The 27,985-nt window shown below is 40.8% G+C and overlaps 3 protein-coding genes across 3 annotated transcripts in view; all 3 read left to right on the top strand.

Annotated features, from left to right (window-relative positions):
* Positions 1-2,528, top strand: part of LOC107186223 (protein kinase C-binding protein NELL1-like) — a 58,601-nt gene extending 56,073 nt beyond the window's left edge. The window contains exon 14 of the mRNA XM_015574044.1: positions 1,773-2,528. Within this exon, the coding sequence (XP_015429530.1) occupies positions 1,773-2,528 (756 nt within the window). The remainder of the gene's footprint in view (positions 1-1,772) is intronic.
* A 13,344-nt stretch (positions 2,529-15,872) lies between these two features.
* On the top strand, positions 15,873-19,284 carry LOC107186222 (4-nitrophenylphosphatase-like). Its single transcript, XM_015574043.1, has 6 exons — positions 15,873-16,143; positions 17,343-17,503; positions 18,005-18,142; positions 18,217-18,427; positions 18,579-18,723; positions 19,092-19,284. Exons 1-6 carry the CDS (start codon positions 15,972-15,974, stop codon positions 19,282-19,284), a joined length of 1,020 nt encoding a protein of 339 aa, XP_015429529.1. The 5' UTR covers positions 15,873-15,971.
* Positions 19,285-22,325: 3,041 nt separating this feature from the next.
* On the top strand, positions 22,326-26,882 carry LOC107186260 (mitochondrial amidoxime-reducing component 1-like). The gene is made up of 7 exons (XM_015574089.1): positions 22,326-22,559; positions 23,636-23,991; positions 24,661-24,912; positions 25,489-25,612; positions 25,686-25,891; positions 26,306-26,377; positions 26,454-26,882. The coding sequence occupies exons 1-7, from the start codon at positions 22,545-22,547 to the stop codon at positions 26,623-26,625; spliced, it is 1,197 nt and encodes a 398-aa protein (XP_015429575.1). The 5' UTR covers positions 22,326-22,544; the 3' UTR covers positions 26,626-26,882.
* The last annotated feature ends 1,103 nt before the right edge of the window (positions 26,883-27,985 follow it).

The following is a 27,985-nucleotide window of genomic DNA, read 5'->3' as shown; positions in this document are numbered from 1 at the left end:
AAAAAGAAAAAAATGACTCACTTAACGCAATTCTTTTACTCAAACTCACACACATTTCGAGACGCACTGTCGTCGAGCGTGATAGATCGCAAATCGTATAGATCACTAAGTAGCTGGCCGGTTTTGTCACACTTTTGGTATCGCGTTGAGGGGGCGCACGACGCACGTGGTGACAGACACACACACACAAAAAGAAAGGAACACACAGACTGCATTTTTATTCGTTTCTTTATTTATTTATATTGTTTTCGATTATGTTTTTTGGTTACACTTGAGCCTCTTTTGCACCCTCCTCTGATCTGCATACGAAATTCGATAGAAGCACCAAAAGTCTCTTACTATCTCTCTTCCTCTCTATCTCTCTCTCTCTATCTCTCTGTCTCAATCTATCGAGTGTTGTTCAGCAACGATTCTGGCAAGAGAACTTCTCTTAACATTTTCTTCCCGTGTAAAATGTAAAGAAATCAAAGAAACATGAATTTTTCCATTAACAATAAAATTTTCGTCGAACTATTTCGTTTCAATTGGAAAGCAATTACAGCCCTTTTTAGTCTCGGGATTTTGAAAATAAAGAGCAACTCTGCTACATAAGTTTGCAAACCAAAAGGGTTCCACCTCGTCTCTCGTTTCAATAACCATGGATCTGGGCAGTATCGATTTACCCTGTATTATTTGTCGAAAGATTTAGCTTCTTATAATCGCGTCTCTATTTAGTTAATTAATCCTTTGCACTCCACTGGTGCTGCTACGACAACATAAATCACCGTGCAATTAATGTCTTATTGATTCAATACAAACTAAACTAACGAATAAAATTTCAAATACAACCACTTACAAATTTTCATTGGGAAAACAGAAATTATTCAGTTCTTACTCAATCTTAATCACTAGTCATACAGAATGAAAGAGTCTCGGAATGCAAAGGATTACATCTGGTCTCATTCTTGATCTTTTGCCAGAATCGTTGCGACCAAGTAGTGAAAGCCTAGACACGTTTTCGTCGGGTGTCAGATACATACTATGGAAATTCATTGTTTTGTCCTCCCACCCCGCCCCTAAAACTGTAAGCATGATTGTCGTTTAAGAATTTACTGTAACTTTGTGATCGTGAAACCCAAAAAGTATCTCTTCACACGATGACGATCCGAGATATTGTAGAATGCCGTATCGGACCGGGAGGGCTGGCATCACGAAAGGATCTCTGTGTACGTCAGTCTTGGATAATTCACGTCGATTCCTCCACAGTGGGATAATTACCTGGCCGGCCAACGAAACAATGAATTGCATATTATGTGGAGGATTACCTAGTGTTCCCTTCCGCGCGATGCGAAAAGTCTTGGACCGTCGCGACACTTCGGGGATCCAAAATGGCGGATCACTGTGACAACCGTAGATGGCACCGCTTCCTGTCCATCGCGAAACTCGCGTCAATCGTGCGATATGTATACACGTCACGCTTTTACCTGTTCACCTTAGGCATTCGGATCACAATTCACGAGAATAATCTGAATTTTTAATTCTCTACCCACCCCCCCCCTTAAAAAAAAAACGTACACCGCTCCACTTGTGGACACACGTTAGTTTCTCGTTACAAATCCACACATATATCGCACGGGTAGAATCAAAACACGGAGGCTATCTTAAAGGGGACCAAGACTTTTCGCTGTCGCGGGGAGCACGAATGAAAAAAGGACGAACGCGAATTGACCCCCGAGAGTCGCGTTCCAGTTCCGCGGCTGACCTAACCCAGTGTCCAACGCACCTCTCCGTAGGACGGGCAGCTATGCTGTAGCTACGATTACGGCTGCGCTGGCGATCTGGGCGGCAACGAGCAGCAACGTACTCCAGTCGTTGTTCCTGAGCCTGTCGTACGGGGTCTACCGGGCCCTGCGGGGTCACCGATGGCAGACGGTTCACCGGAAGCAGCTGTATCAGCGGTTACCGGTTCCCCCGGTGGCCCGCGAGCCGGCCACGTTCTGTTGTCACCCGCCACCTCTTCTTCCTCATCTGTCAGCCCCGGTGGTTCTATACTGGCCAGAACGGTTCATCGAACCGTGCAGAACGGGATCCAACCGAAGTCTCAGCAACCGAGGGACGATCGACGGTCGCGTGGGCAACAGCAACCGATCACGGCCACAACCAGGTACCAGATGGTCCCCGTTGGAGCATCGACAACGACGACGTCGTCGATATCTCAGCGCCCCGCGTCCACATCGCAAACGTCGACGTCGACGACGACGACCAAGATACCGATCAAGCACGAAGCCAAGCCCGAGGTGTTGTCGCGTCGTCAACGCGGCAAAACCAACGGTAGCCTCGCGAATCATCGAAACAACGCGTCGCCCACTTCACCGTCCTCCTCGCCATCAGTCGCAATCCTGGTGCCATCTGGGACCGAGCTGGACGACACTGTATCAACGAGCACGACCGCCAACGACGATCATCCCGTCGATCACCGTCAGTCGTCGACCAGCCGTCGGAGGAGGAGCGACAACGCCGAGTCCGTGGCGCGGGACAGCGCCACTTGAGCCAGGCAACGCTGTCCACAGCTAGAACAGACAGAAATCAGCATTGGCAAGGCATTCCAGGGGTGTGTGTAGATGATACACGGGGGTAGCCGAATTATACGTTAGCAGCGAGCGGGGAGAAGCGTTCTGGGTGTGTTTTTTCGTTCCGAGATGTTATCGTTCGAGAATGGTCGTGGAGATGCGACGCTTCGAGTGCAGAAAGTAAAGGGGATGGAGACCTAGATCCTCCAAGGAGAAGAAGACACCCTGGGCTCTACTATCGTGGGCAAGAGGATGGAAGGACACCGTCTTCACTTACCACAGGAGGGACGTTGTATCTAGGGTGCCGTCGCGATATTACGATCTCCTTGATGCTGCTCCAACTTCCATGGGATTATCCGGCACCGTGACAGGAGAGAGAGAAACACTTTTAGGGGGTCATCGATTTGGGTACGCGAGCTGACCAGTGGTGTGTGGCCGACAGGGGATCATCCGCAGGTGTAAATGGTTCGGAGGGACCGTGATGGTCGGTGTTCTATTCGAGCCTAAACTTCTAGTCCGTTTTTAGAGTCGTCGAAGGCTTTCTTGGAACGAACGGTGCGTGTTCAGCGATATAATCATCGTTCACGTCTCTCTCTCTCGAGGGAGAGATTCGCGGAGGAGGAGGATCCTACGCCATTTCTCGCGAAGCATCCACGGCTAGGCTGCTCTGGCGTGTTCGCGCGCTCGCCATGAAATGGGGAATCACTGTTACAGCGAAAAATTAGGTGCCAAAAAAAAAAAACGGGCCTGCCAAGCCAGTCACCGACACAGTTTCTTCCGTCTTCGTGCGATCGGACTTTCTCGACGTGTTTCACGTGTTCGTCCGCCCCTAACGGACGGAAAGGGGGGAAACTTTGTTAGCAGCGTGGATTGGTCATCGAACGTCGTGAACAAGAGAAGCCTTCCATCAGGTGGGGGCCTTTCGATGATTCGTAAAGTTAATACGCAGCGATAGATAGGCACAGCGGAGCAGGACATGTATTCAAGACCGGAGAAACTGAGCCGAGAGAGGGGAAAAAAATACAGCGAATTGTGTGTGTGTGTGTGTGTGTGTGTGTGTGTGTGTGTCCGAGCATGAACACCTAAACGCTTTCCCGCAATTCCTTTTTCTGGCGTAATTTTCATCGAGACAGGTAGCGCACAATATTTGGGCCTTATAAAAAGTATATTAAATTGATATCGATGTTCCGCTATGGTGAACCTCGTAATGATCGTACGTATATCACGAAGAAGAACGAACAAAGAAAAAAACGAGACTAGGCGGTTGTATAATTATTATCGTAAGGAATTGAATTATCCCAACGAGAAGGACAAAAATGTTGTTTAACATAGGAGAGTTCCGTAATATACTATAATATATATATATACATACACACACACAAATACATATATATATATATATTATATATGAAAAAAAATATATATATATATACATGATGTATATTCGATTGATACATTGCGAAACTTAACGAAACGCCTATCGATGTTGAGTATTGTAAATCGGACGCGACGACTTAACGACTATAAAAAGTATTCTACTAATGGATGATCATATCTCCTGACAATATAGGTAAATCGCGACGGTAATCTTTCCGATTGGGGAGGGGAAACGGCTATATAACAATCATTTATAGCTCGTGGTTTCTTTTCCGTGGCGCAATATAGTCCACAAGCTCGGAAGTATAAACTTAAGGATCATTAGGGTATCGAAGATCTGATTACGTCGAAATTACGGTTACGAAGCTTAGGTGTGTGCGTGTGTGTATGTGTGTGTGGGTCTATGGTTCAGTTTCTCTGGTTCCGAACGCGGTGTTTACCTGATCCCCAGGTGGTGTGTGTGTGTCGAATTCTGCAACCTGTGTGCACCACCGGAGATTATATCGAACGCCTTTGGACACTTTGCAATGACGAGCATCAGACGTGTCTGAACGACGACAGACGATGGTCCCCAAACCGATGAAACTGTTCTCTTTCGTTCAGGGATACGAACATGTAACTGGGCTGGTTGTCGATCGAATAAATCCTCGTGCGCATCGATTAGTAAAAATTAGTAAATCGTCGAGGCCTGTCGGATGAAATGTTTGTGTACGCGAACGATTATTGTATATCAGATGCAATTACAAAGTTTTATTTCGTCACCGAATATGATTTGTACAGTTTAATCCTCGAGGCACGAATCGAATAGTTAGAACGACGAATGATTGAAGTTTTGCGGATGGAATCGAGAAATCATACAGTTAGATACGATTTCGGGGGAGAAAAAAAGAGAATAATCGATTATTCCGTGTAACGAAAAGGTGAGTTTAAGAGGTGACGAATCGAGTGTTCGGAGATCGCAGACACGTCTGATCTTACCACTGCACGAATTAGGGGTTATCCTGTTCAATTATTAGTTTACACCGGACGATGAACGTGCCGGCTCGCTCGAACGATTCTTTATCTCGCTCAACCCCAAACCGTAAATAAATGAGTATATATATATATATATATATGTATTATATATATATATGAAGAGAGAGCACGAGTTATATATACATGTATGTATACATATTACAAAGAAATGGAACGGTGAGAAGTATTCGAGTGAAATAATAGATATTATAATAACCGATTCTCTTGACCGACGATAAACGAACAGAGAGCAGCATAGAGACATTGTGTAACATGCATTCTCGAGGGTGTTCATCGATAATCGTTTGTTCAATGTGCAATAACTTAACGGTAAAACGGCTTAATTTGTAACGGAGACCTCCCGTTAATCGCGGAATTAATCGGGGAATAAACCGATTTGGCGCTCCACGACGGAGGATTTTATTAAGGCTAATATACACGGTATTTCTCTTGCGTGTCGCGTGGCTGTTTTTAGTCGTCGTGTTTTATTCGTTCGATGTCGAATACTCGATCTAAAGTAATGTACAGTATTTTTTATTCGTTTCTCAGAGATCGTCGAAAGGGTATTTCAAGCGAAAGTATGCATCGAGCCCAGCCGATACTTCGAACTTCCATTCTTCGCGAAAAGAATCGCCGTTCGAGGATGGTTTATAAGACGTCAAACTTTTTAATATACCGGGGCCTAAACGAGGAGGAACAATTTACATTTTATGAAAAGTTAAAATCGTTTTTTCTTAGACACTCTCGGTACAGCCATTAAAAAGTCACGCGACCACGGTTCCAAGCACGTCACGAAGCGGTGAAAATGTTATTTTATCGTTGTTTCTCGATCTGCAACGAGGACGGCATTCTTCGTTTCTAATTTCTCCACCTGCGAACAGGAAAATTTCGAACATTCAACGTTTTAGTCGAAAATGATTTGAATCTCGAGGTTCAGAAAAGTACCTAGATACGTCAGTGAAAATTGTCATTCAGTTTAACTCATTGGAATTATTCACAAAGATTACTGTATGTCACTCTATGTATATATTTTTATTTCATAATTTCACGCGTAATATACACATTAATGAACGGACTAAGAAGATTAGGAACGACGAACAAATCAAAAGAATCATGTAACGCCTTAGAAGCAGCAACCCTTCGTGCACCTGCGTTCTCGACTCAACTTACTACAGATCCAATACCGGAGAGAGGTACCGATGTGAAGCGTGGATCGGCCTGAAATAACAAAAAAACTCATAATTAATTAATCTTAATAACGACTAATAACGCTGTTGCTCCTGGTAAACTGTATATAGACGTGTATTGTTATAGTAACAACCATTAGCGGGGCGTACAAGTACACATATTATACATAACACAGAACATTATTATAAAACGATCGAGGCCTATTCTCGACGTGCGATATTTGACTGCATAAAAACGAAACGAAATAAACGTAAACAGCAACCGTGTAACACGAATTTACTGACGACGAAAGGATAATGCTAATGATGATGATGGTAACGATGATGATGATGATGATGATTGACGGGAGAAGGCGGACTGGTCTGATCTAGAATCGATCATCGAACGTGTTTGTCGATCGTTCTTCACGATTGGTCATCGATTTATTAACCCTAGGAGTACGGACCGTGAAAGACTACGGCTGGGTCAATCGTGACCCATACCATCTCGAAATATTCATTTCGTTTTCGTATATAAAGTTCGACAATTGTAGTTACTGACGGGTCAACGATGACCCGGTCATAGGACTCCCAAGGTTAATTCAATTAAATCAACCAGTTCCTCTCTCCCTTTATCTCTCTCTCAGTTACTCACTCTCCTCCTCTTTTTCCATTCTCTTCGCGCTGTTCCTCGGCTATCCTGGACCGAGATGAAGATTATGAGAGAATGATAAATCATAGATCGTATTACCTATTGTATTATCGATATCGCGTTAAGCATTCTACGGACGACCTGTGATCACCGAGGATCGAGGAAGAAGGAGGGGGGATGAAAGACCGTGGATGGAACGTAGCGCATAAGATAGGAAAAAAAACACGAAAAAATCACGAAAATCGCCGGTGGATTGAATATTAACTATTGAAAATACAGACTCCTCTCGATTATCGGCTGGCTTGTTTTACACGATTATTGTCCAGGCATTACCCCCATGTGGCATACTTTGTTGCCCCTCCACTTTTGTTGTCAAGGCTCGGGTTTCCGGCACAAAACGAATTTACGAGGGTCTGAAGCATTTCTCCTTAAAAGATTATTGTCCCGGCGCGAACCTGGGTTCGGGACGATAATCGAGAGGAGTCTATACATGGTGTACGTATCCAGACGGGGATGATGTGACTAGGAGTGGTGGTTTATTGCCAAGGTAATCACAGGTGAATCGAACTTTGATACGAGCGTAGATTAAGACTTATTCCATTTGACCTATTTTTCGGAACGAAACGTGACATTCTCCTCGAGCACCTTGAGGACATTCCTACATATTAGTTTTTTTTATTTAAAGATAAAAATATTTTCTAGAAACACCTAAGCAAGTTTTGCACCACTCGTCACATTGTTCATGGGTGATATTCCTTTGAGGCAACGGTTTCGAGGGAGATACATCATCATTAGACTGCGGTTTTTTATGCAAATTTAGATTCTTATTGGTCATTTTACCTATCTTTTTTTAGAATTATGTTAGAGATTTATTTCCAACATCAAAGGATTTTTCAGGAGTAAAGTGAAATTCGTACTAACCTTTAGGAAACATTTTATTGTGTATTACACATTCAGATTTCTGATAAATGGGTGAAATCCGCAGTCTAATCATCATCATCGCGAGTCCTTGTGTAGGAATTGACGCGCCTCGCCTGGCAACGAGCCATTAACCCCCCCAAACCCCCTCCCTCAACCCCTTTCCAGCAATCATTCGCGAGCGTTGTTCTTCGATTGGGCACGAGCTCTAAACGGACAGGTCTCGTAATCAGGTAGGTAGGCTAGGTAGATCGATAGATAGGTAGATACCTAAAGTCAGGGCGGCGATAGGCAGTCGCGTACCAATAGCGGAATCTAATTGTGTATAGTGTTCACTCGTTACGTGCGTAATTCTCGGATCGAACCGCTGGCGAATTATGAAGCTGTAATACCGTGTGAAAGACACCTGTCCGCGAGTGAGAGAGAAAGAGAGAGAGAGAGAGTGACTTTGTGAAGTAGAAAAAAAAATGAGGGACAAATTATATTGTACATATACAGGGGGGAGACGAGACGCGAACTCTAAATGCGACTATTAATTAGTGGTCAAGAGAGAACACCAAAAAATCCAAGGAGGACTTCTTTTATAGCGTGTTACCTAATATTAATAACAGTTTACCGTTACTCCTGACTAACTACTAGTACGCCTAATTAACTATACCGAAGAGAGAAAAAAGAAAACAAACGTAACCACTACACAACGACTACCTAGTAAGCGCTTATTAAAAATGGAGAAAAAGGTGATTAACGTGAGATCTACTGCAGCCAGCCTAGTCCCAGTTTAATCTCTGCTAAAACCGTAGACGTTTACTACCGTTTACTATCTACCGGCACTAATTGTAAACTAATCATCGTTCATTGTTTCCGTTCGATATGTCATTTATCGTGCGATCGGTGGTGTCCAACGGTGGCTCTGGACGACTCTGTGCCCCTACATCACACCATGGATACACCTAAATCTTCTTATAAGATCTTCTTGTAATCTTAAAAGTCCCTACGTTTAAGGGAGGATCCTTTTTGATCGGATGGATCTTAATAGGTTGGTCTGCTATACAAACTAACCAAACCTGGTATAGAATGAAGTCTGTGAATAAGTCTGTGAACATATTTCAATAGTTTTGATGCTGTCCCCAGGTGTTTCTGATTTCAATCAAATCTCAGACCCAGAGTCGTGCAGATCAACCAGTGGATTTACTCGCCGAATCGAGTCGTTGTGCCATAATCACACGACATTAAATAAAAAACGAACATCAAGCGATGTACCGCTGGCGTCTATAGAGATTAACACGGAAAGGGCTCCAGATGACCATCTGGGATTTTGATGCGCTTTAGCAAGACAGTAGCACAAATTGACTCTTACCCAAATCGATTTTCGAAATGAATCGATATTGAAGTTACGGGGCCCTTATGTAAATTAGGCACGAACGTTGTAACCTACGTCCTTGCCTACTACTAGAGTGTCTTACTTAATGTGAGCACCTCAAATATCTGATTTGCTTTCGCTTTGCACGAAATTTTTTTTAATAAATGCTCAAAGTAATGTCCATCAACTTTGATACATTTTTGTACTAATTCCTCTATTGTAGTTATTTTATTATTTAAATTAATTCCCTTACAGTTTTGGATTTTTCGTACTCAAGTTCACATGAACGTCGTACTATTTTGGTCATTGTATTGGTCAACTATTACACCACGATGATAAAAATATGTAGTCCGATTAAAAAAAAATCAATGATATTGATATTTCGAAAAATATGACCTTGAGAAAAATTTTTGCTTATCATAGTATTTTCTCCTAGCCAAATAATACTTTTCCTCGAATTTTTTGTATTTTCAAAAACAAGTTAAATATTGAAGGTGCTTACGTTTGGTGGGACACCCTGTATTAGGGCCTAAAACTTTAATATCGATTATTTCGAAAACCGACGAGAGTTGGTACCTATGCTCTTGAATTTAAATATCGGTTAACCTGTGCCACTGTTCTGCAAAATCGCATCGAAATCCCAAACGGTCATCCCAAGCCTCTTAAGACATTCGCCAGCCGGCCGTTTTCGCTATCGTCACTGCCGGGACCTATCATCGTCATCGTTCGTTCATTCGGTCATCCGATCAGGGTACACACAGGCGGCGTTACAGACGTGTTTCTAATTGTTAACCAGTGCTACTAACGTTACTTATACTAATACTACAATATCGATACTGTCGCTATAGTCGATTAACGCAATACCTAAACGGTCGTTTTCGTACAGTTACCGTCGAGAATATCGTCGCGGATTTGATATCGAAAGGTCGACGGTGAGAAGATGATAAAATAAATTGATAGATCCATGGTCCTGCGCCGCCCTTTCGCATAGGTGTGCACTAGTGACACGCAGGGGGATCGTCAAATTGATATTATTTCGCGGTTATGGGAACGCGATAAAACCGGAAACGTGGACTCTCTCGCTCTTCCAGCGTGCAGTGTTGCCCTTACACTGACAAATAATACGACAATTTAAACGATAATTCAGTCGACGAACACGGTCTATAGAATATGTTTTATTCGTGATAATAATTTCCATTGTTCGTGTCGAGACGACTAATTACCCTGGCCGAATAGACACAATCCCGTTTTAACTCGCCTGACCTATAATATGAGATTCGTACATCATTTTTTGCAAGGTTTGTACGGGTGAGAAAAACGCTTCCATTTTCGCGGTGGAGGCGATCAAAAGGAGACGAAGGTGGCCTTGTATTTTGTTTCACATCGCACAGCCACCGACGTAATATTACGTCCTTTCGTAAATTCTATAATCGATCACCCATAAACGGCCCATTAGGATATTCTGTTTCTCCCCTCCCCCCAATCCCCCTGTTCTGTAACAGTCGTCGAATCAAGATAAAAAAAAAAATTGACGATTCCTATCTGATGCACCGTATAGAGGGTGATCGAGAGTTTCAGTTCCTCCCTCCCCCTTCCTTCGTACAAGAATCGCTGACCCAATTAACGATCTATTCGAAAGAAATATCCACGGCAACGTCGATCACGTATCCATGCTTTGTTGTGCGACGAATGTTTCTATGTACGTGTACAACTGTAACTTGATAGCCTACCTAACAAGGGAACGGGTACCAGACACTTGATACATTTAATGGTGGGGGTAAGGCTAAGTAACCACGTGACACGGTTAAAGGACCCGAGCAACACACGGATTCGTTGAAAGCAATTTCTTCTCTACCTCCATCTTCAGAATTACACGGGGGTAGATAAAAGCTTATGTTCGATTGTTTCTTCGACGATTCTCAATCAGTTCGTGTTTAATCCTTCTTTTTTTTTTTCAAACGGTCTAACGCTTCCCGCCTTTCCCCCATCAGCGCGGCCGCTGGACCCGCCCCTTCGCCTACGAATAATTGTACGGTATTAACCACCGTGTAAAGAAGTTGTAATAAGGGAGATTGATTTTCTAGTCACGGTAAACGAGTTACGAGTTTAATTTTTTAACGTTCGACAGTCATGTAGTTTTTTACACCGTTGTTGAACACCCGTTCGGATCTTTTCTCTCTGTCCTTTCGTTGTTTTCTTTCTTTCGATGGTTTCTTACGTCGAGTCATACGCGCGGCTCGTCATCGTCGGATGAGCGGACTAACACACACACACACACACATACACACATACATACATGCATATACACCATACACATGTCGGATAGAGGACAGAGACGACGATTATAATGATACGATTTCGATTAATACAATTAATTACGAATTATCTTCTTCTTATTATTATGATTATGATTATTATTGCGAGCTATTATGATTATGGTTATTATTGATTACTACCATCGTCGATTATTAGTTAACTACCACTCTACAGTCATATAATACCTTTGTAAATGAGAATCAAGACACTGACGGCTAGGGAAAAAAAAACTTAATAAATTGAAATTCTATTAACCCAAATGCGTTCCACGGTTATTCCACCGCGTTTCTCCTCAGTTTTCAGCATGGATCCACACACGAAAGAATTCACGATTCTTCGGAAGATGCGGAAACGTTCTGTTTTCACAATGTTCCGATTCATCGAGGGCCATATTTCATGGTAATTGCAGTACACGTTCCTTTGTTCTCGTGTTAATTAATCTATTTTTAATATTTTCTATCACTAGACCGCCGACATTTATGCGGCTAAAGTACACGTTCGAGTGTGCAAGATATGCAGGGTAAGTGAATTAGAAGTATTATCTGAAATAACTCGTTATCTATTCGTTGTGTCAAAAAATGTTTCAAATGCGTTTAAATGTTGCACTTAAAGGGACTCATCGACTGGATGCACATTGATTTTTTCATATTTTATATTTTCTGTTATATCAACGTGTAACCGTACTTTTTCGTCTTTTCTATCGATCTAACTAAATAGTGTGCCTGATCCGAAGGGCGGATACTCTACTTCCTAATGTCGTTCCAAAGATTCGATCGAACACAGAAGAAAGGCAGGATTCGTGCCTTTAAGCACAAGAAGGACAGTGAGTGTGGTGGTAACGTTAGAAAATCGTAGGCAGAATCTGGTAAGAGAATACTATATTCTATAACGTCTTTGTCGGATTACAATTATGGTATCGCAACGAGCGTTTCTAGCCGATAGGAACACGGTCGTAATTCGTATAGTCTCGCGATGGATGTTTCTATGGATCGTATCCCGATCGATTTCAATTCACGCACACAAAGTTGTGCTCGACACACGCTCGCAATGCTACGGTTTCGGTACGCGGGGTTACACAGGTCCTAGCTGGAGAGCCTTGATTTATGTCGCAGCAGCCGATGATCTCGCCGATAAATCGGGTCGACTTCTCGGGTGGAGACGCACACAAAACCCCGTCTGACTACCGTACAAAAGACGTGGGTGAGGTACACGCGCACGTGGTCCCTGCACTTCTTTCCTGTACTAGGTTGACAGACGTTGATCGTGCTTATGCCCCTAAGCTAACCGTATTCACAGTTCTGAGTAATTTAGTCCGGATGGGCAACGACTGAACGTGTACTCGATCAGTCCGTCCTTCCTACTTACTCAACTCGTGAATTCTACACGTTCTTGTCGAATGCCGAAACTATAGCATCGGCTGCTATAGCTTAAAATATTCGTCGGGCGAGCGCCTCAGTTAACAAGTCAAGCCGACGCTGATTGTCTAAAGAAGATTGCCGATCTTCACGCAATTTGTTCACAGATGGATTTTCTTTTTATTCGCGTCACTGTACGCGTCTCGAACTTCAGAATACACTACGTAAGTAGTAACTTGTGAGTCTTGTAGATTTTATGTTTGAATTTAAGTATACGAAAAGTTAAATGGAGTGATTAAATGGTAAGTGAATTTATAATACGGTTGTGACTACTGCGTTGTATCGTCCTAGTAGTCTGTCTTTACTGTCTGTTCCGTCTTAGCTGCGCCACAATGCGGTTTGCATATGTGACTCCTCGGTTTGAGGCGCGTACGCGTGAGGATGGTGAAGTCGGTTTGCTTCACACACCAAGTCGGCTTGACTTCTCAACTAACGTACCGTTTCTCGCCTAACGAACTCTTGATACTAAACACGACTGTACTGGATCGCTTCCAGACGCAGAGTGAGTATCGACGAGAATCTCGCATCGACCTCCTTTGATTTAGATCTAGAGGGGATCTCTGCGCACGCATATGCTATGATCGCGTCAGTTGCTCTTACGTCGCTCATGCTCGTGGATTCTTCCGCCTGTCGTACGTTGTTTCTTACGATTATGTGCGTGCATACGGATACATATGTACGGTCACAAACGTAACCTCGGGTTTTCTTCAAGATCAGTGAATTTTTTACCCCTAGACTTTAGTATAGATCGTTGAATTCGTCTTTCTAACGGCTACAACGCAACGTTAACAAAGAAATGCATTGTCCTTGAAAAAACTCAAGGTTACCTTGAAATCTCAGAAAATATGAGATTTAAAACAAAAAAATAAATTACATCCACTTGACAAGCCCCTCGAATCCGACATAATTCGTTTGAAACGTTTTTTCACACAACCAATAAGTATAATAATTCTACATTTCTTAAATGTCAGCTCACTTTCACTACTTTCATTTATCGTAATTTATAACGGCGTCATAAATACCACCGTTGGTATTGTTTATTTGAAACAAAACAAAATAAAATGAAATTTACTATTTTGAATATACACATATGCGTCGCTGTATGATCAATGATTTGTAACAGGAACGTGTCGTGAAATATAATTTATGATTTATACATTGTTACAGATATCGCAATCTGCAGACATGCGTAATCAACACGTATAAATATGCAATTTTCGTAAGTAAATATCATCACTCGACAGACTCGGCTTTGATGTCTAAGTCTTTGTCACAGGAGTTGAATGGCGTTGAATTATAGCATAGGATTTTCCCAACACTGCAATTTTCTAATCTTTCGACAAATGTTTAACATTTCCAGAGACAAGTGTCGAGATGTGCTTGAATGGTTCCTCTTATAGGCCAGATCTACTATATACATATGTGCAAACATGAACACACAACGTAGCTTCGTTATTTCGTCTCCTTATCGTACCACCATTCGGTCTATATCGGTCTGATTTATCGACTGCATCTTGACCATTGTTCGAAAGACCGATTCATGGCGCCCGAGGTCGTGACATCCGTTTCTTCTTCTTCTTCTTTTTTTTTTCGTAACAGAATCAGTAATCTTCGAAGCCTCACCAGAGTTCTAAGTATACTTATTCCAGTTAAACCTGGCGGTCGTTTTGTTCGGATCACAAAAAAGAATATCTTTTTTCGCGATAAAACCAATGGTGAATTGTTAAGTTCGCGTCTATTTTAAAGTCTTGAATATATTAGTCGTTGGAACTTGGAACCGTTCGAAAAAAGATAGTGATATGATAAATTGTTAAACTTCGAGACCTTCGTGTCTTGGAGATCTACCGATATTCATAATCGTTTATTCAAATTGCACCGATATTGCCCTGAAAGCAATATCATTTATTCAGAATATTTACAAGAATATTAGACGGAAGCCTGAATATTATTAACTAATAGATGGCAACAACGAACGATTTTAACTGCAAATAAGATTTGATCTATGGCGAAATTTATTGAGATTTTTTGCCCAAGCCATATTTTGGCCCCTATGTAGAAGGGATACACACAGATAAGTACATATAATGAAATTAACCGAATATAAATTCAATGTATACTATCTACGATAAGCGGAGGTGAGTTTTGCATACGTCCGCGTGCCATGAAAACCATTTTCCGTGACAAGCTTGACACGCGTGCCACTGATTTGCCACCCCAGCACTAAACGGTTGGTGATTAATAATAATTTCAATGTTTCCCGATTTTACACGCAGTCTTATATAAAGAAACGATCTCAACGGACATAAAATAGTTGACAAAATGTTGAAGAAGTGGTACCAATTGCAATATTTGTTTCATTTCAAATTCCATGCACTTTTGTCTATCAAGGGAAGGCACGAAAGTGTCCCCATCCGATTTTGATGAAACTTCGTATGTCTGTTAAACAGTCAAGAATAAGGGATACGTATTTTTTTTATCGGCTGAGACACGACTTTAAGAGTCCCCCTTCGAGAGGGAGAAACCCCTCTTCGAAGTTTCGACCCGAAAGTACTATGTCGAAAACCAGAGGAGATACATGAAAACTTCTAATGTACGAGGTTTGTGGTTTTTTATGTAAAATAATATGGTGCTAACAAATTGTCCAAAATATAATTTACTATAACAAAAAATTTTCGGATCGAAACTTCGAGGGGTGGTTTCACCCCTTAAAGTCGCTTCTCAGACGATTAAAAAAAAAGACGTATCCCTTATTTTTGAGTGTTTAACAGACATACAAAGTTTCATAAAAATCAGAGGGGCACACTTCCATGGCTTTTCTTGTAAGATTCTAATGTCCGGTACATCCTTAAAGTTTCCCTGTTTTCGAAATGGAATATTTTATTACCCATACCCAGGTGCATAAATACCTACATTCAATACGGACCGAGCCTGCGCAGTGCCATCCACGGAAGCTTCGCTGGTACGTCACACGGAGCTCCTTCCTCGGGCCAAGCGGCAGACGTGGTGTGTCGGTCCTTTTTACGAAAAAAAAGAAATACAAATGGAAAAATCGTGCACGGAGGTGATGCAGTTGCGTCATCGTTTATCAGCGATGTTATCAAACCGGGGATACAATTGGACTCGTCGTCGCGGCGAGCAACGGTGTCAGTCGAGACGTATCGGTGGCTCGGTGCTCGATCGCTTGCATCTGTCCCGTCCAGGTGCATGACCTCCGTCACGATGCGGAACCACAGGGACTGCAACGTCTGCGACGAACTCGGCGGACGTGTTGGTGCCTTTGCCACGATGCAGAACACGAGGAATCTGTCCGAGATGACCGTGGAACAGGCCCGTGATTTCATCGAATCGTTCGACGTCGTCCTGTCCGATTGCGATGGCGAGTTTTTGTTTTCTTTATTCTTGAGAACTGAGACAAACGTCGTCTGTCGATCACGACGAGGAAACTTTGATGAAGTGCATCTACGATCATATGTTACATGGTGTGCTGTGGAATGAATTTGTGGTGTGAATGGTGTTTCGAGTACTTTTTTTAACACTAGATTTACGAGACGCGTAATTTCGAACGCCTTCTGTTTTCGAATTTACTGTATTTGGTATACCTATCTTTATAGACACACATCAATTTGACTCGATCGTGAATTGAATATTAAATAAAATAAGTTGTTTCTTAAAGAAAATCTGCGGTTTCGTTGACTCGTGTCCGTAGAGATAGGTATACAAGAAATGTCCGTAAACCAAGTGTTAATCCTAGATTACGATACTTTGGAAATTCCAAAGTTTGTAATTATTATTAACTATTTAAGTTCAGAAGGGATACTGCAACTTCCGACTGTATATTATTCAAATCAAATTGTGCCCAACTCTACAGGAGGAGAATAAAGAATTAGTAGTCCATTGGAAAGACTGATGTTTAAAGATTTTATTATATAAATGAGTGTGTGTAATGTTTGTTTATAAATGTTGGCCGTGGTAGGGATTATTATATGATCTATGAATCGATCGATCGATTTTATTGAAGATGTGTTAACGGTGTTCCCATTTGAAGTGGAAACAGTCAGCAATGAGCAGACAGATCGAGATCACGCGTCAAGTTTGTTTTCGTCGCGAAACAACGTCCATGTTCCAAAGAGAAATCTTAAGTTTTACATTTTCAATGTCAGTTTTCTATGTAGAATCGCGAACTTTACGGTTGGACCATCAGACACGATAACGTTGTGTGTAATTTACGTGTATTTGCATTCAGTGTCACTTGTCTCCAATGTACCTAGAGATACCAACGTATATTGGTGATACACAAAATATTTAAACTGAATAATACAATGCATTAGAATGTACATAATAAAGTAATCTACTGATTATATCTTACACGTATCATATAATGCAGGTACATGTCTATCAGGTAATTTATAGTAGATATAGATACATGAATTCATGAAATTTTCAAGTATCGAATGCAAACGTCGACGTTTCGTCTCACGAAATCGACAGAATCGTTCGCGTAGACCGGATATTAGGCTCGATTCACGGAAACTTGAATCCGCATAATTGATGGAAATGCTCTGATTTTTTCCTCAGGTGTCCTGTGGTACGTCGACAGACCGATTAATGGGGCCATCGAGACACTGAAGAGGCTTCAGGACCTGGGCAAGAGGGTTTACCTAGTGTCGAATAACAGCACGACGAGTTTCGATCGATACAACGAGAAAGTGAGATCAGGTGGCCTGGAATTGAAACCGGTAAAATATTACTTTGCATTTTCGAATTCGATCCGAATCTTTCTGTTTTATTATCCAACATTTTTGTGTATCAGTCAACAAAGCCTCGAGGTAATATTTACGACCTGGAGGAAGACTAGCTCAAAACGATTTCTCATTTAATACTCTCTCGTCTAAATTGATACAGATACTCAGATAAGAAACACGAACATCACCAAGTTTAGTCGTTTTTTCTTATCTTTATTATCACACTTTTGCGATAATCTACGAATCGGTAATTTGAGTCAAGTATACGAGATTCCCAAACGTCAGGCTATTTGAACGTTTAATATATTTTAACAATTGCATATTTTCATTTTATTTATTTTAATATATTCTACGAATATTTACATTATTTAATTTATTACATAAATACGAAAAAGTATGAATTATTCTGGGATTTAGGCTTACAAGAATGATTCGGAATCGTGATTATCGACTTCGTTTGTGATTATTGATATGACACGATCGATCGTTTCGCAGGAACAAATGATAAGCCCGTCGACAGTGATCGCCTGGTATCTGAAGAAAATCAATTTCCGCGACGAGGCATATGTGATTGCCAGCCCGGCGTTTCGTGAGACTCTGCGCGATGCTGGTATCAGAATGACGCCGGAAAACGTGCGTGAACCTTCAAATTCGGATAAAGGAGAAAGAAAAACAAGAAAGGAATTGATATTCTATTATTCTTCTAGTATCCATCGGTCCCGGATGACGACGCACAAGCGATAGTGAAAGCCGTGTTGAATGTGCGATCGATCAAAGCTATCATCGTCGACTTTTCGCTGGAATGCAACTGGGCAAAAATGGCTCTGGCTATATCCTGTCTAAAGAACGACGACGTTTTGTACCTGACCGGTGCACAGGACGATTGGGTAGTCTGTGGTAACGACAAGAAAATCCTAGGTAAATCGATCAATTTTTCACAGCGAAGTTTCCTTTTAGGTACAATAATTTAGGTACAATAATTTAGTATTCAGAAATGAAAATATTAATTTTCTCGCGATTCGAGAAAATGGATTTTCTTGAAATTCTATGATAATCGTTCGACTGTCAGGTCCTGGACCGTTAATTAATATAATCACCAAGCAAAGCGGAAGGACGCCAATCGAGTGCGCAAAACCCAGCAACGTTTTGAAAGAACACGTTCTCGAGTTATGCAATGTAAAGGAGCCCAAACGATGTCTGTTCATCGGCGACACGTGAGTCGATTCTCTTAAAACTGTTTTAGGGCAAACATAAACAACAATTCTAGAGATTACCATAAGGGTTTTAGAGTCCTTATTGCTATCCACTTCTCCCTCCCATGTATGTATTCAACTCACTCCTATCCCAGATAGCACATGACGCCTTGGAGATATTCATTTTACGACTATTTAAGGTCTAAGGCGCCTGTAAGCCGTCTTCAAGGCGTCACTAGGCGTCATGCTGTCTGCTATGTTTCCTCACATTGAGCATCTTTTCATAAAAAAATCAGCCATCCACATCATACAATAATAGTTTCAAAACGTGTTCGAATCGATCGTGAACGTCGATCTGCGAGTTCGACTACTTGACTGATACATTTCAGGATACTTATGGACATGAAATTCGCGACCATGAGCGGATTCCAGAAGCTTTTCGTGGAGACTGGCCTCGACACGATAGAAGACGCGATACGGGACGATGAACTGCGGCCCGATTACTATATTTCGGGTTTGGATGCATTGCGGACGATTATCGATTCTCTGCCTAGTAATTCAGCGAACCAGAAAGATAGTTAATGAAATTGATAAAGAATAGTGAAAATTGCACAATTTTTTTTCTTCGTGGTGAATTGTACGATTCTTCCTCGAGGAATGCAATCCCTCTGGAACCATAGCTTTAAGATCTAATCATTGTTACCTCTTACGCGGTTGAAAAAACGCGTTCTCTTATTGATCGCTGACGTTGCATTTGTTACCTCTTGGCTGTAGAAACATACTGGTTTTATAGCTAAAAATCCAAGAACGTTTCAGCAAGGTTTTCAGCTGATTAAAAATATTCTCCATCAGCGGACGAAGATATTGTAAAAAAGAATAACAAGCTTCGAGCTACGATCTGTAAAGCAAAAGACATTGAAAAATGAACGTTGTTAGTCTCAAATTATTACTGACGACGAAATGCGTCGACTCAATACCGCAAACACCCAAAATTGGAAGAATTATGTATGCATCTGTTGTGACATGACCTTACGGAGATAGCAGTGAATACATACATATTACTCCAACATGATTCAATCGAATTTACATAATTAAACGAACGCCGGATTTCTTGCTCCAGCACTAGATTGCAAACTTAAAGAACGTAGAATAATACCCTTTACTCATTGATAACCAATAATCACACGAACAGTGTGAAAATCACAATTATTTGTAATAGTTGTTAGTGAGTATCGTCATGCATACCCCGTTTAGTCCACTTTGGATAGCTCTTATACCATTATGTGGACAGCTATCGTCTTGAACAAGCATTTGATTTGAAGCTTAAAGAACGTAGATTAATCCCCGTATATTGTCAATAACAATAAACGACGAGAACACTGTTAAAATCGCATTTAATCGCGGATTACCACTATTTTTTTGACCGGTGGCGCCACCCGTGGCGAATCGCTCAAACTGCTAGCCTAGAATTGGCTAGTAGTTTCAGCGATTCACCACGGGTGGCGCCACCAGTCAAAAAAATAGTGGTATTCCGCGATTAAATGCAATTTTGACAGTGTTCTGGTCGTTTAATCTTATTGTTATTGACAGAGGATTAATCTACGTTCTTTGAGCTTCAATCTGAATGCTTAGTGAAGACAAAAGATGTCAGCATAACATTGGAAGAGTTGTTGAAAGTCAACTAAACGGGGTACACGTGACGAGATACAGTTTCAACCGTTGGAAACAAATGTGATTTTAACAGTGTTCCTGTAATTACTGGTTCCCGGCTGCTAGAAAGTACTAATCTACGTTCTTTGAGCTTCAATCTGAATGCTTAGTCAAGACGGAAGCTGTTAGCATAATGTTGGAAGAGTTGTCCAAAGTGAACTAAACGGGGAACGCATGACGAGATACAGTGTCAACCGTGTCAAACAAATGTGATTTTAACAATGTTCCTGTAATTACTGGTTCCCAGCAGCTAGACAGAAGTAATCGACGTTCCTTGAGTATCGAATCTAATGCGTGACGAAGAAAAATGATGCCAATTCAGCAGTGTAAATGTGATCGCATGCTTTTGCAATTAAGGTTGCCGCTCCATAAGGGTCTTTGTTAATTCAGACCTAAATAATTTTACTAATTCCGGGGTCCTGAAGTATTGGGTCGATACATTAAGTCTTCAGGAATAATTTGAGACTAACGACGGTCATTTTGAACTCTTAATTACTGAAATATTCGCGGTTTTCCAACTTCAAAAATTTTCACTTACTTGTCGGTACAATTTGGCTAGCAGTTTGAGCAATTTGCCACGGGCGGCGCCATCGGTCAAAAAAATAGTGGTATTCCGCGATTAAATGCGATTTTAACCGTGTTCTGGTTATTTATTGTTATTATCAATATACAAAGATTAATCTATGTTCTTTAAGCTTCAAATGTAATGCTTGGTCAAGACGATAGCTATCCGCATAATGGTATAAGAGCTATCCAAAGTGGATTAAACGGGGTATGCATGACGATACTCACTAACAACTATTACAAACAATTGTGATTTTCACACTGTTCGTGTGATTGTTGCTTATCAATCAGTAAAGGGTATTATTCTACGTTCTTTAAGCTTCAAATCCAGTGCTGGAGGGAGAAATACGGCATTCGTTTAATCATATAAATGCGATTGAATCATGTTGGAGTAACATGTATGTACTGCTATCTCCGTAAGGACATGTGATTACAGATGCATACATAATACTTCTAATTCTGGATATTTGCGGGATTGATTCGATGCATTGGTTTGTCAGGAATAAGTTGATACCAACAACGTTCATTTTAAACGTCTAATTACTGAGATATTTGCGTTTTTCCAATTGTAGAAATTTTCACTTACCTGTCGGTATAATTTGGCTAGCAGTTTGAGCGATTCGCCACGGGTGGCGCCACCAGTCAAAAAAATAGTGGTATTCCGCGATTAAATGCGATTTTTACAGTGTTCTGGTCATTTATTGTTATTAACAATATGCTGGGTTTAATCTACATTTTTTCAGCTTCAAATCTAATGTTTGGTCAAGCCGAAAGCTATCGGCATAACGTTATAAGAACTGTCCAAAGTGAACTAAGCGGGATCCGGACGACGAGACCCAGTGCCAATCATTATAATGAAGTGCGATTTTAATAATGTTCTGGTCATTTATTGTTATTATCAGTATACAGGGATTAATCTTAGTTCTTGAAAGCTTCAAAGCAAGTACTCACGGAGGCAGAAAGCTGTGTATTAAACACTGTAACAACTGTCAAAGCTGAACTGAACGTATAATGGTACCCAGTGGACTATAAAGATTCCCCCATAATTACTATGCCGAATGCATACACGAATACTGGACGAATTTTCTACAAAAAGGAAAAGTCACATTATCTCTCGATTATTATAAACTTCCCTCGAGACCTAATCCCAGGAGGATCGAAGAATGATTTAATCCAAACGTGACCTAGACCCAACTCATACCACCATTGAAGAATAATTCAAGATCAGATTTAATTGATTCATATAGGAGCTGACTCAACCGTTTTTTTACATTTACATACTTGACACTCGTCAGTTTTCCTCACGTGGAACTCTCTACTCGAACATAATGTTATCGGCCGGTGTGGAAGCCTCCCGGCGCCAGTCAGTCCGCTCTCAGACGTCGCCCGGTGAACAGCGCAAAATCCTCGAGAACCAAGACCTGCGCCAGATAGATCAGCGTTAAACGGAGGCGAGGCATTGCATAATACCTAGTGAGAACGCCAGGAGTTAGAAATGATCGGGACACGCAGGTGAACTAGCTACGAAAAGGATCATCCGTCACCTGTGAACACCAGTGCTGCTTATTATGCAGGGACAATCGGTACGCCTAATTGTTTTCATTTGAAAATTATTCTAAACGTGTGTGGCAAGCAGTGTTGTTCATTGTGATTTATTTAATTATCGTCGGCTCGGTTACCAATTCAAAATTTCAAAATGACCCATGTCCTTTTCGAAGTTTCTTTTCTTATTTTTAACGATGGAGACAGTAAGAACCTATTTCGTGAACCACATTTTTATATATTTTTCACGTAAAAGTGGTAGCAAAGTAGAGAATTTCATACGAACGTAGTAATGTTTCATGATAAATTTTTTACTCCAGTGTAAAGGTCTGTGAAAGAGCATTTTTTGAGCGAAGTTGATTTCGTATTATTTACGCGTTCCTATACACTAAGGAAGGAAATAATCCGGCTTAAACTGGTCTTGCCTCGTGAATTCGATTAAGAAACTTGGATACACAATGCACGGTTGTGCGGTTGCCCTTCAAATTTCAGCTGGAACCGTTCCTACGCGAAGTTTGAAAACTTTTCCACGGGCAAATTGCCCATTTATGTTGTTATTCGCGCCCCAAACTAAAAGTAGTCCTCGATACTTATTCCAGAGGCCTATTACGAACTGTACGTTGATAACAATAATATATTCTTGTCGTGTTTCGTAAGTACACAAGATAAAACCGAATAATAATCGACGTATCGGTATCGACTACCAAAAGATAAACTATCAACACTTAATGAAATTTGTAGAATGCGATAATGGTTCGGTTAGTCGAGTGAATTTAGAAAAACATATAGTAACTATACAGAAATTGTAACAAAATTACAAAAATAAACAACCAAAGAAAAAAGGAAAAAATTACAAAAGTATCTAGAAATATATTCAGAAAGATACGATTATTTAGAAAGAAACGCGTAATTATCGATAAAGTAACAAATAACGGAATAGAAAATAGAAAAATAGAAATTATCCCCGTTAATATTTCGTTTCACTTGCGATTTTCATGATAAACAAACACTCACTGTTATAAATAAACAGTCACTGTGTTATTATTACTGGTAAATTCAGGATTGTATTTAATAATTTACATATAATTATAAAAATTTACATTTTTATTATATTCAGGATTGGCGGCCTACCGTGGCGATAACATGCAGTCTCGCGGCGGTTCTCGCAGTGGTCCTGTGGAACAAGCGGAGGAATTCTTCGGCAGTGTGCAAGAAGGTCCAACCGAGCGGGAACGAGTCGAAGATCGGCGAAATTTCACAGAACGACGCGACGAATCGTAATGTCGACTTGGCCCGCCGCGAGTATGACACGATTTCCGAGTTACCCGATCCAAAATGGGTGAAAGTGGGCCAGATCGAAGAACTGTACGTCTATCCAATGAAATCTGGACGGGGGAGGAATCTGCACGAATGCGATTTCACCGAGTTCGGTATCAGCATCGAGAGTGAAGGACGATTCACCCTTCGAGACAGGTGAGAAATCCTTCAGTAAAGAAAAAACATTTTGTAAATTAAATTTCGGTATAATTATTGGATAGAAATTTTTCTGTCGTCCTACATTTAAACTCGACGTTAACGCTTTGCCGCTGGTTAACGCTCATTAACATCCTGTAGTGTGAAGAACGTAGACAAGATCTGTACATCTATTGGAAAATTTCTTCAGTAATTAACAGAATATTTCATTTGTATCAATCATTGATAATATTTTGGGTGAACTTCCAAGAAGCACCTACATCCGACGCCCCTGGCCTTGGCACACGTTTTCAAGGTTACCATCCCGAGTAACCTTCAAAAGGTTTCAACTACCGATCATTAGTTATTAAAATGTTATGAACAAAAAAGTACTTGAACTGTCTCTGACCAACTCAGATCAGTATAATGCTTTGAACAGTATTTTCTAAAAACGCTGCGTTACAAACGTTCAGATTTTTCAAAAAATTACGGTACATTATTCAATATTTCTTTGGTAATAACTTTTTAGTAACCAATAATCGGTTGTTTAAACCTTTTCGAGCTTATTCGGGAAGATGATCTTGATAACATTTGTCAAGGTTAGGGTCATCCGGTGTGGGTGCTTTTCGAAAGTTCACCCGAAACCCCTTCCCGTACTGTTATTGACGATGAACGTTCACTGTTCCTCAGAATGTTTCTAGTGTACAACGAAGAGACAGGTCGCTTCCAGACCGGTAGACAGTACCCAACGATGATCCTGGTGAGCATGTCGGCGGTGGAAGAGGATAAAGTGCGACTCGAAGCCGTAGGGATGCCCAGCGTGGTGTTCACCGTGCCGAAATCCATCGACGAGGGTTCAGAAGCCGTTCCGTGCACTATGTGGTGGGGTGAACCGGTAAAGTGTATCGATTGCGGACCAGAACCGGCCGAATGGCTCTCGAGGTACACGAAGACCGCTTGAACGAACTTAACATAATTTCGGTAAATATTTAGAATAGAGGAGGTAGCTCCGATGACCTTGACATATGCAAGAAATGTCACATTTCTGAATGACCTTGAAAAAGTTAACAAATAAAGCCCGTAATATAAAGGTATATTATTAAGACGATAATTTAAATCTTACCTAAATAGTATAAACATTATATTGTTAGTATACTCATTTTCATTTAATCGGAAAATAAGTCGAATTAGGTTTGGGTTAGATTCTTTTCCTTGGCGAGAGTGCGGGGGAAGAGGGGAGCCACCCCACCCCACGCGATCTCTTAAAGAAGCAGATATGCTAATAATATAATGTTACTATGTAAAGTTTAAATTATGAAGTTGAATATACAACCCTATTCTACGAAGTTTATTTGTTATTAACTTTTTAACAAAACAAAGAGTGATGGCTGAAACCTTGTCAAGGTCACTGAAGAGGGAGATCTTGACAATACGTGTCAAGGTCATCAGAGTTGTCTCCTCTATTCTAAATATTTACCGCAATTTCTTTAACGGAAATGAAACGAAAATTTTTTTCAGATTTTTGACCGGGACGAATTCTGGTTTGCGACTGGGCTACTCCATGATGAACCGACGGGATCTTTCGATCGATCCATGGAACAAGTTCACGAAAGTGTTCAGCACCCTACAATCCGATGACACTGTAAGGATCAGAGCAATTAAGGTTTAATTCGGTGATTTCCATAATTCGATAAACGACAGGGATATCGTTTTAGGGTTTGTTCAGCGATCTGGCGAGTTATATGCTGATGACCACAGCGTCACTGAAGACGCTGAACGAGAAACTGGAGATACCTGTGCCTGCGCTACAATTCCGTCCGAATATCGTGGTCTCCGCGGAGAAATCTTTTGAGGAGGACAACTGGGAATGGATAAAAATCGGCGAGAAAACGGTGATTCGGAACGTCAAGCCGTGCACCAGGTTCGAAGGAATTTATTTTTATCAGGACATTTTTGTTCGACTATTTAGGACATTATTTATGTCGATAGTTTCTTTAAAACATCATCTGAATCTCGATATTTAACCCTCTCTGTGAGCTTCCTAGCTCTTTTATGGGACACGCGAAATTTTGCGCTCGAGTATCTTCGAAACAAAGGTATTGCTGTCGAAAAAAAAACCTTTTAACATTCAACTTTAAAAACAATTAGATCGTGTAGCAGAGACTCTAGGAAGTGTCTCTAATTTTGTCAGATTTTTTGCAATAGAATGTGAAAAAAGTTGGTTGACGGAAACAATAGAAGTAACTGAGATCATGAAGGGTTAGGAAAATTAGCATTCTGACGAACTGATCCATCGTTATTTCAAGATTCTAGAATCGTTGCTATATTGTTCCAGGTGCAAATTCATTCTAGTGAACCCTGAGACAGGCACCGCGGAGGGGGAGGAGCCATTAAAGACATTGAAGAGGTTTGTAAAATCGTCGTATCGATCGTTTAATTGAAACTATTTTACATACTTTTTGATGTTGCTTTTTTTCTTTTAGTTTTCGCCAGTCCACGGATCCAAATATAATGTCACTGGAGGGACAAGCACCATTGATGGGAATATACTGTGGGGCTTACATCCCCGGAAAAGTGAAACTCGGCGATGACGTGTTTGTCCACATACCCGATGATTCGGTCGAACTGAATCATCGAGGGGGCGTCTCCGAATAGAATTTTTAAATAACGATAAGAACTCCCGTCCCACTGTCTTCGCTTCCGAAACTAGATAAACTCATGTATTCTGTCGAATCGTTGACAGTTCGATAATACAATACCGTGATAATGCTTCCTGAGACGACAATACCGATGTACAATTTTTTCACGATCGATTTATTGTCGTTAGACACCAAAACGAACAAAGTGTTCAGCGTTAGGGTAATTTAGATACTCGATTTTCGTTGTGAAATAAAGTACGTTTTTTGATACAAGTCCCAGTGGTGTTGTTGGCACAATCTTTTTAGGTGGCAAAAGGGGGAGGGGAAGACGTTCCATGGCGATCAAGGAGAAGAAATGAAACGCTCTATGTGTTGGTAATGTGTAGGGTAAACGAATGAACACATTTGTAACTACTAAAGTCAAATTTTAAATGACATATATAGATGTTTGCCATATGAAAATTACATTTCTTAATATCTATACTTTTTTCTAAAATGTACAGATTTCAATCTGAAAACATAGAAAAATATAATTAATTTAAAGTGAAAAGAAAAAATACGGATTTTTCGCAGTGAATGAACAATATCACGTAAATGAACGTTTTTAACCAAAGGCACGGAAATTGTTTGAGTATTTTCAGACCTGAATTTTCTTTTAAGAGTAACAAAAATTTGATTAGACACTTTAACTCAGTAGACTGTTTAGATGATAATTTGTTTACAAATTGTTTTTATTTTTAAAAAAAAAAGGTTATTCAATTCTCAATTCACTAGACATACTAAAAACATTCAGAACATGAAAAAATTCAAATTTATAAGAAAAATATGGATTTGTGTGATATTGTAAGAAACTTCACGTACACAAATGTGGCCACCAGATCCGAAAGGGTTGACATTAAAGACACGTGCTGGTGATTGCGAATGTGGTATATGTATAAGTCGTGTGATCTTCGATTGAAAAATTCTTTCGCAATATCGGAAATATAAATCGATGTAACAGAAACTAAGAGAAAATTACTCGATACTTTTGTTCTTTTTGAGTTACACCACTTTCATAATCACCGGCACGATTATCGTCGACAATATTGTCCTGTGTCTTCAATATTTACCCATAGTCTCTTGAACTGTTTACCCAGATAAATAACGGAGCTCCCGAGAAACTTACCCGAAGCAATTCTCCGTCCACGAAGTCTCGGCGATAGCGATGTCTCGTCGAAAATGTAATTGCATCGTTGCGAACCATCGCGACGGTTAGTGGTCAGAGGTTCCATCAGATAAGGGGAGATGGTAGTCGGAGTAGGGAGGGATTGTGCTTTTATAATTCTCTATCGTCCGCCGTACAGTCTGAAACGGTCATTGCGAGACGATCGCCCGTG

The sequence above is a fragment of the Dufourea novaeangliae genome, unplaced genomic scaffold (genome assembly GCF_001272555.1).
Source record: "Dufourea novaeangliae isolate 0120121106 unplaced genomic scaffold, ASM127255v1 scaffold64, whole genome shotgun sequence".
Lineage (NCBI taxonomy): Eukaryota > Metazoa > Arthropoda > Insecta > Hymenoptera > Halictidae > Dufourea > Dufourea novaeangliae.
This window is presented reverse-complemented; position numbering and strand designations above follow the sequence as displayed.

What these genes read in the sequence shown, in the direction of transcription:
- LOC107186260 (XM_015574089.1), top strand. An exon ending in CCGGCCGAATGGCTCTCGAG is followed by an intron (nt 24,913 to 25,488) that starts GTACACGAAGAC and finishes AATTTTTTTCAG; the next exon opens with ATTTTTGACCGGGACGAATT. An exon ending in AACGTCAAGCCGTGCACCAG is followed by an intron (nt 25,892 to 26,305) that starts GTTCGAAGGAAT and finishes ATATTGTTCCAG; the next exon opens with GTGCAAATTCATTCTAGTGA.
- LOC107186222 (XM_015574043.1), top strand. Translation starts at nt 15,972, where the DNA reads ATGACCTCCGTCACGATGCGGAACCACAGGGACTGCAACGTCTGCGAC. An exon ending in TAACGACAAGAAAATCCTAG is followed by an intron (nt 18,428 to 18,578) that starts GTAAATCGATCA and finishes TTCGACTGTCAG; the next exon opens with GTCCTGGACCGTTAATTAAT. An exon ending in TGTCTGTTCATCGGCGACAC is followed by an intron (nt 18,724 to 19,091) that starts GTGAGTCGATTC and finishes GATACATTTCAG; the next exon opens with GATACTTATGGACATGAAAT.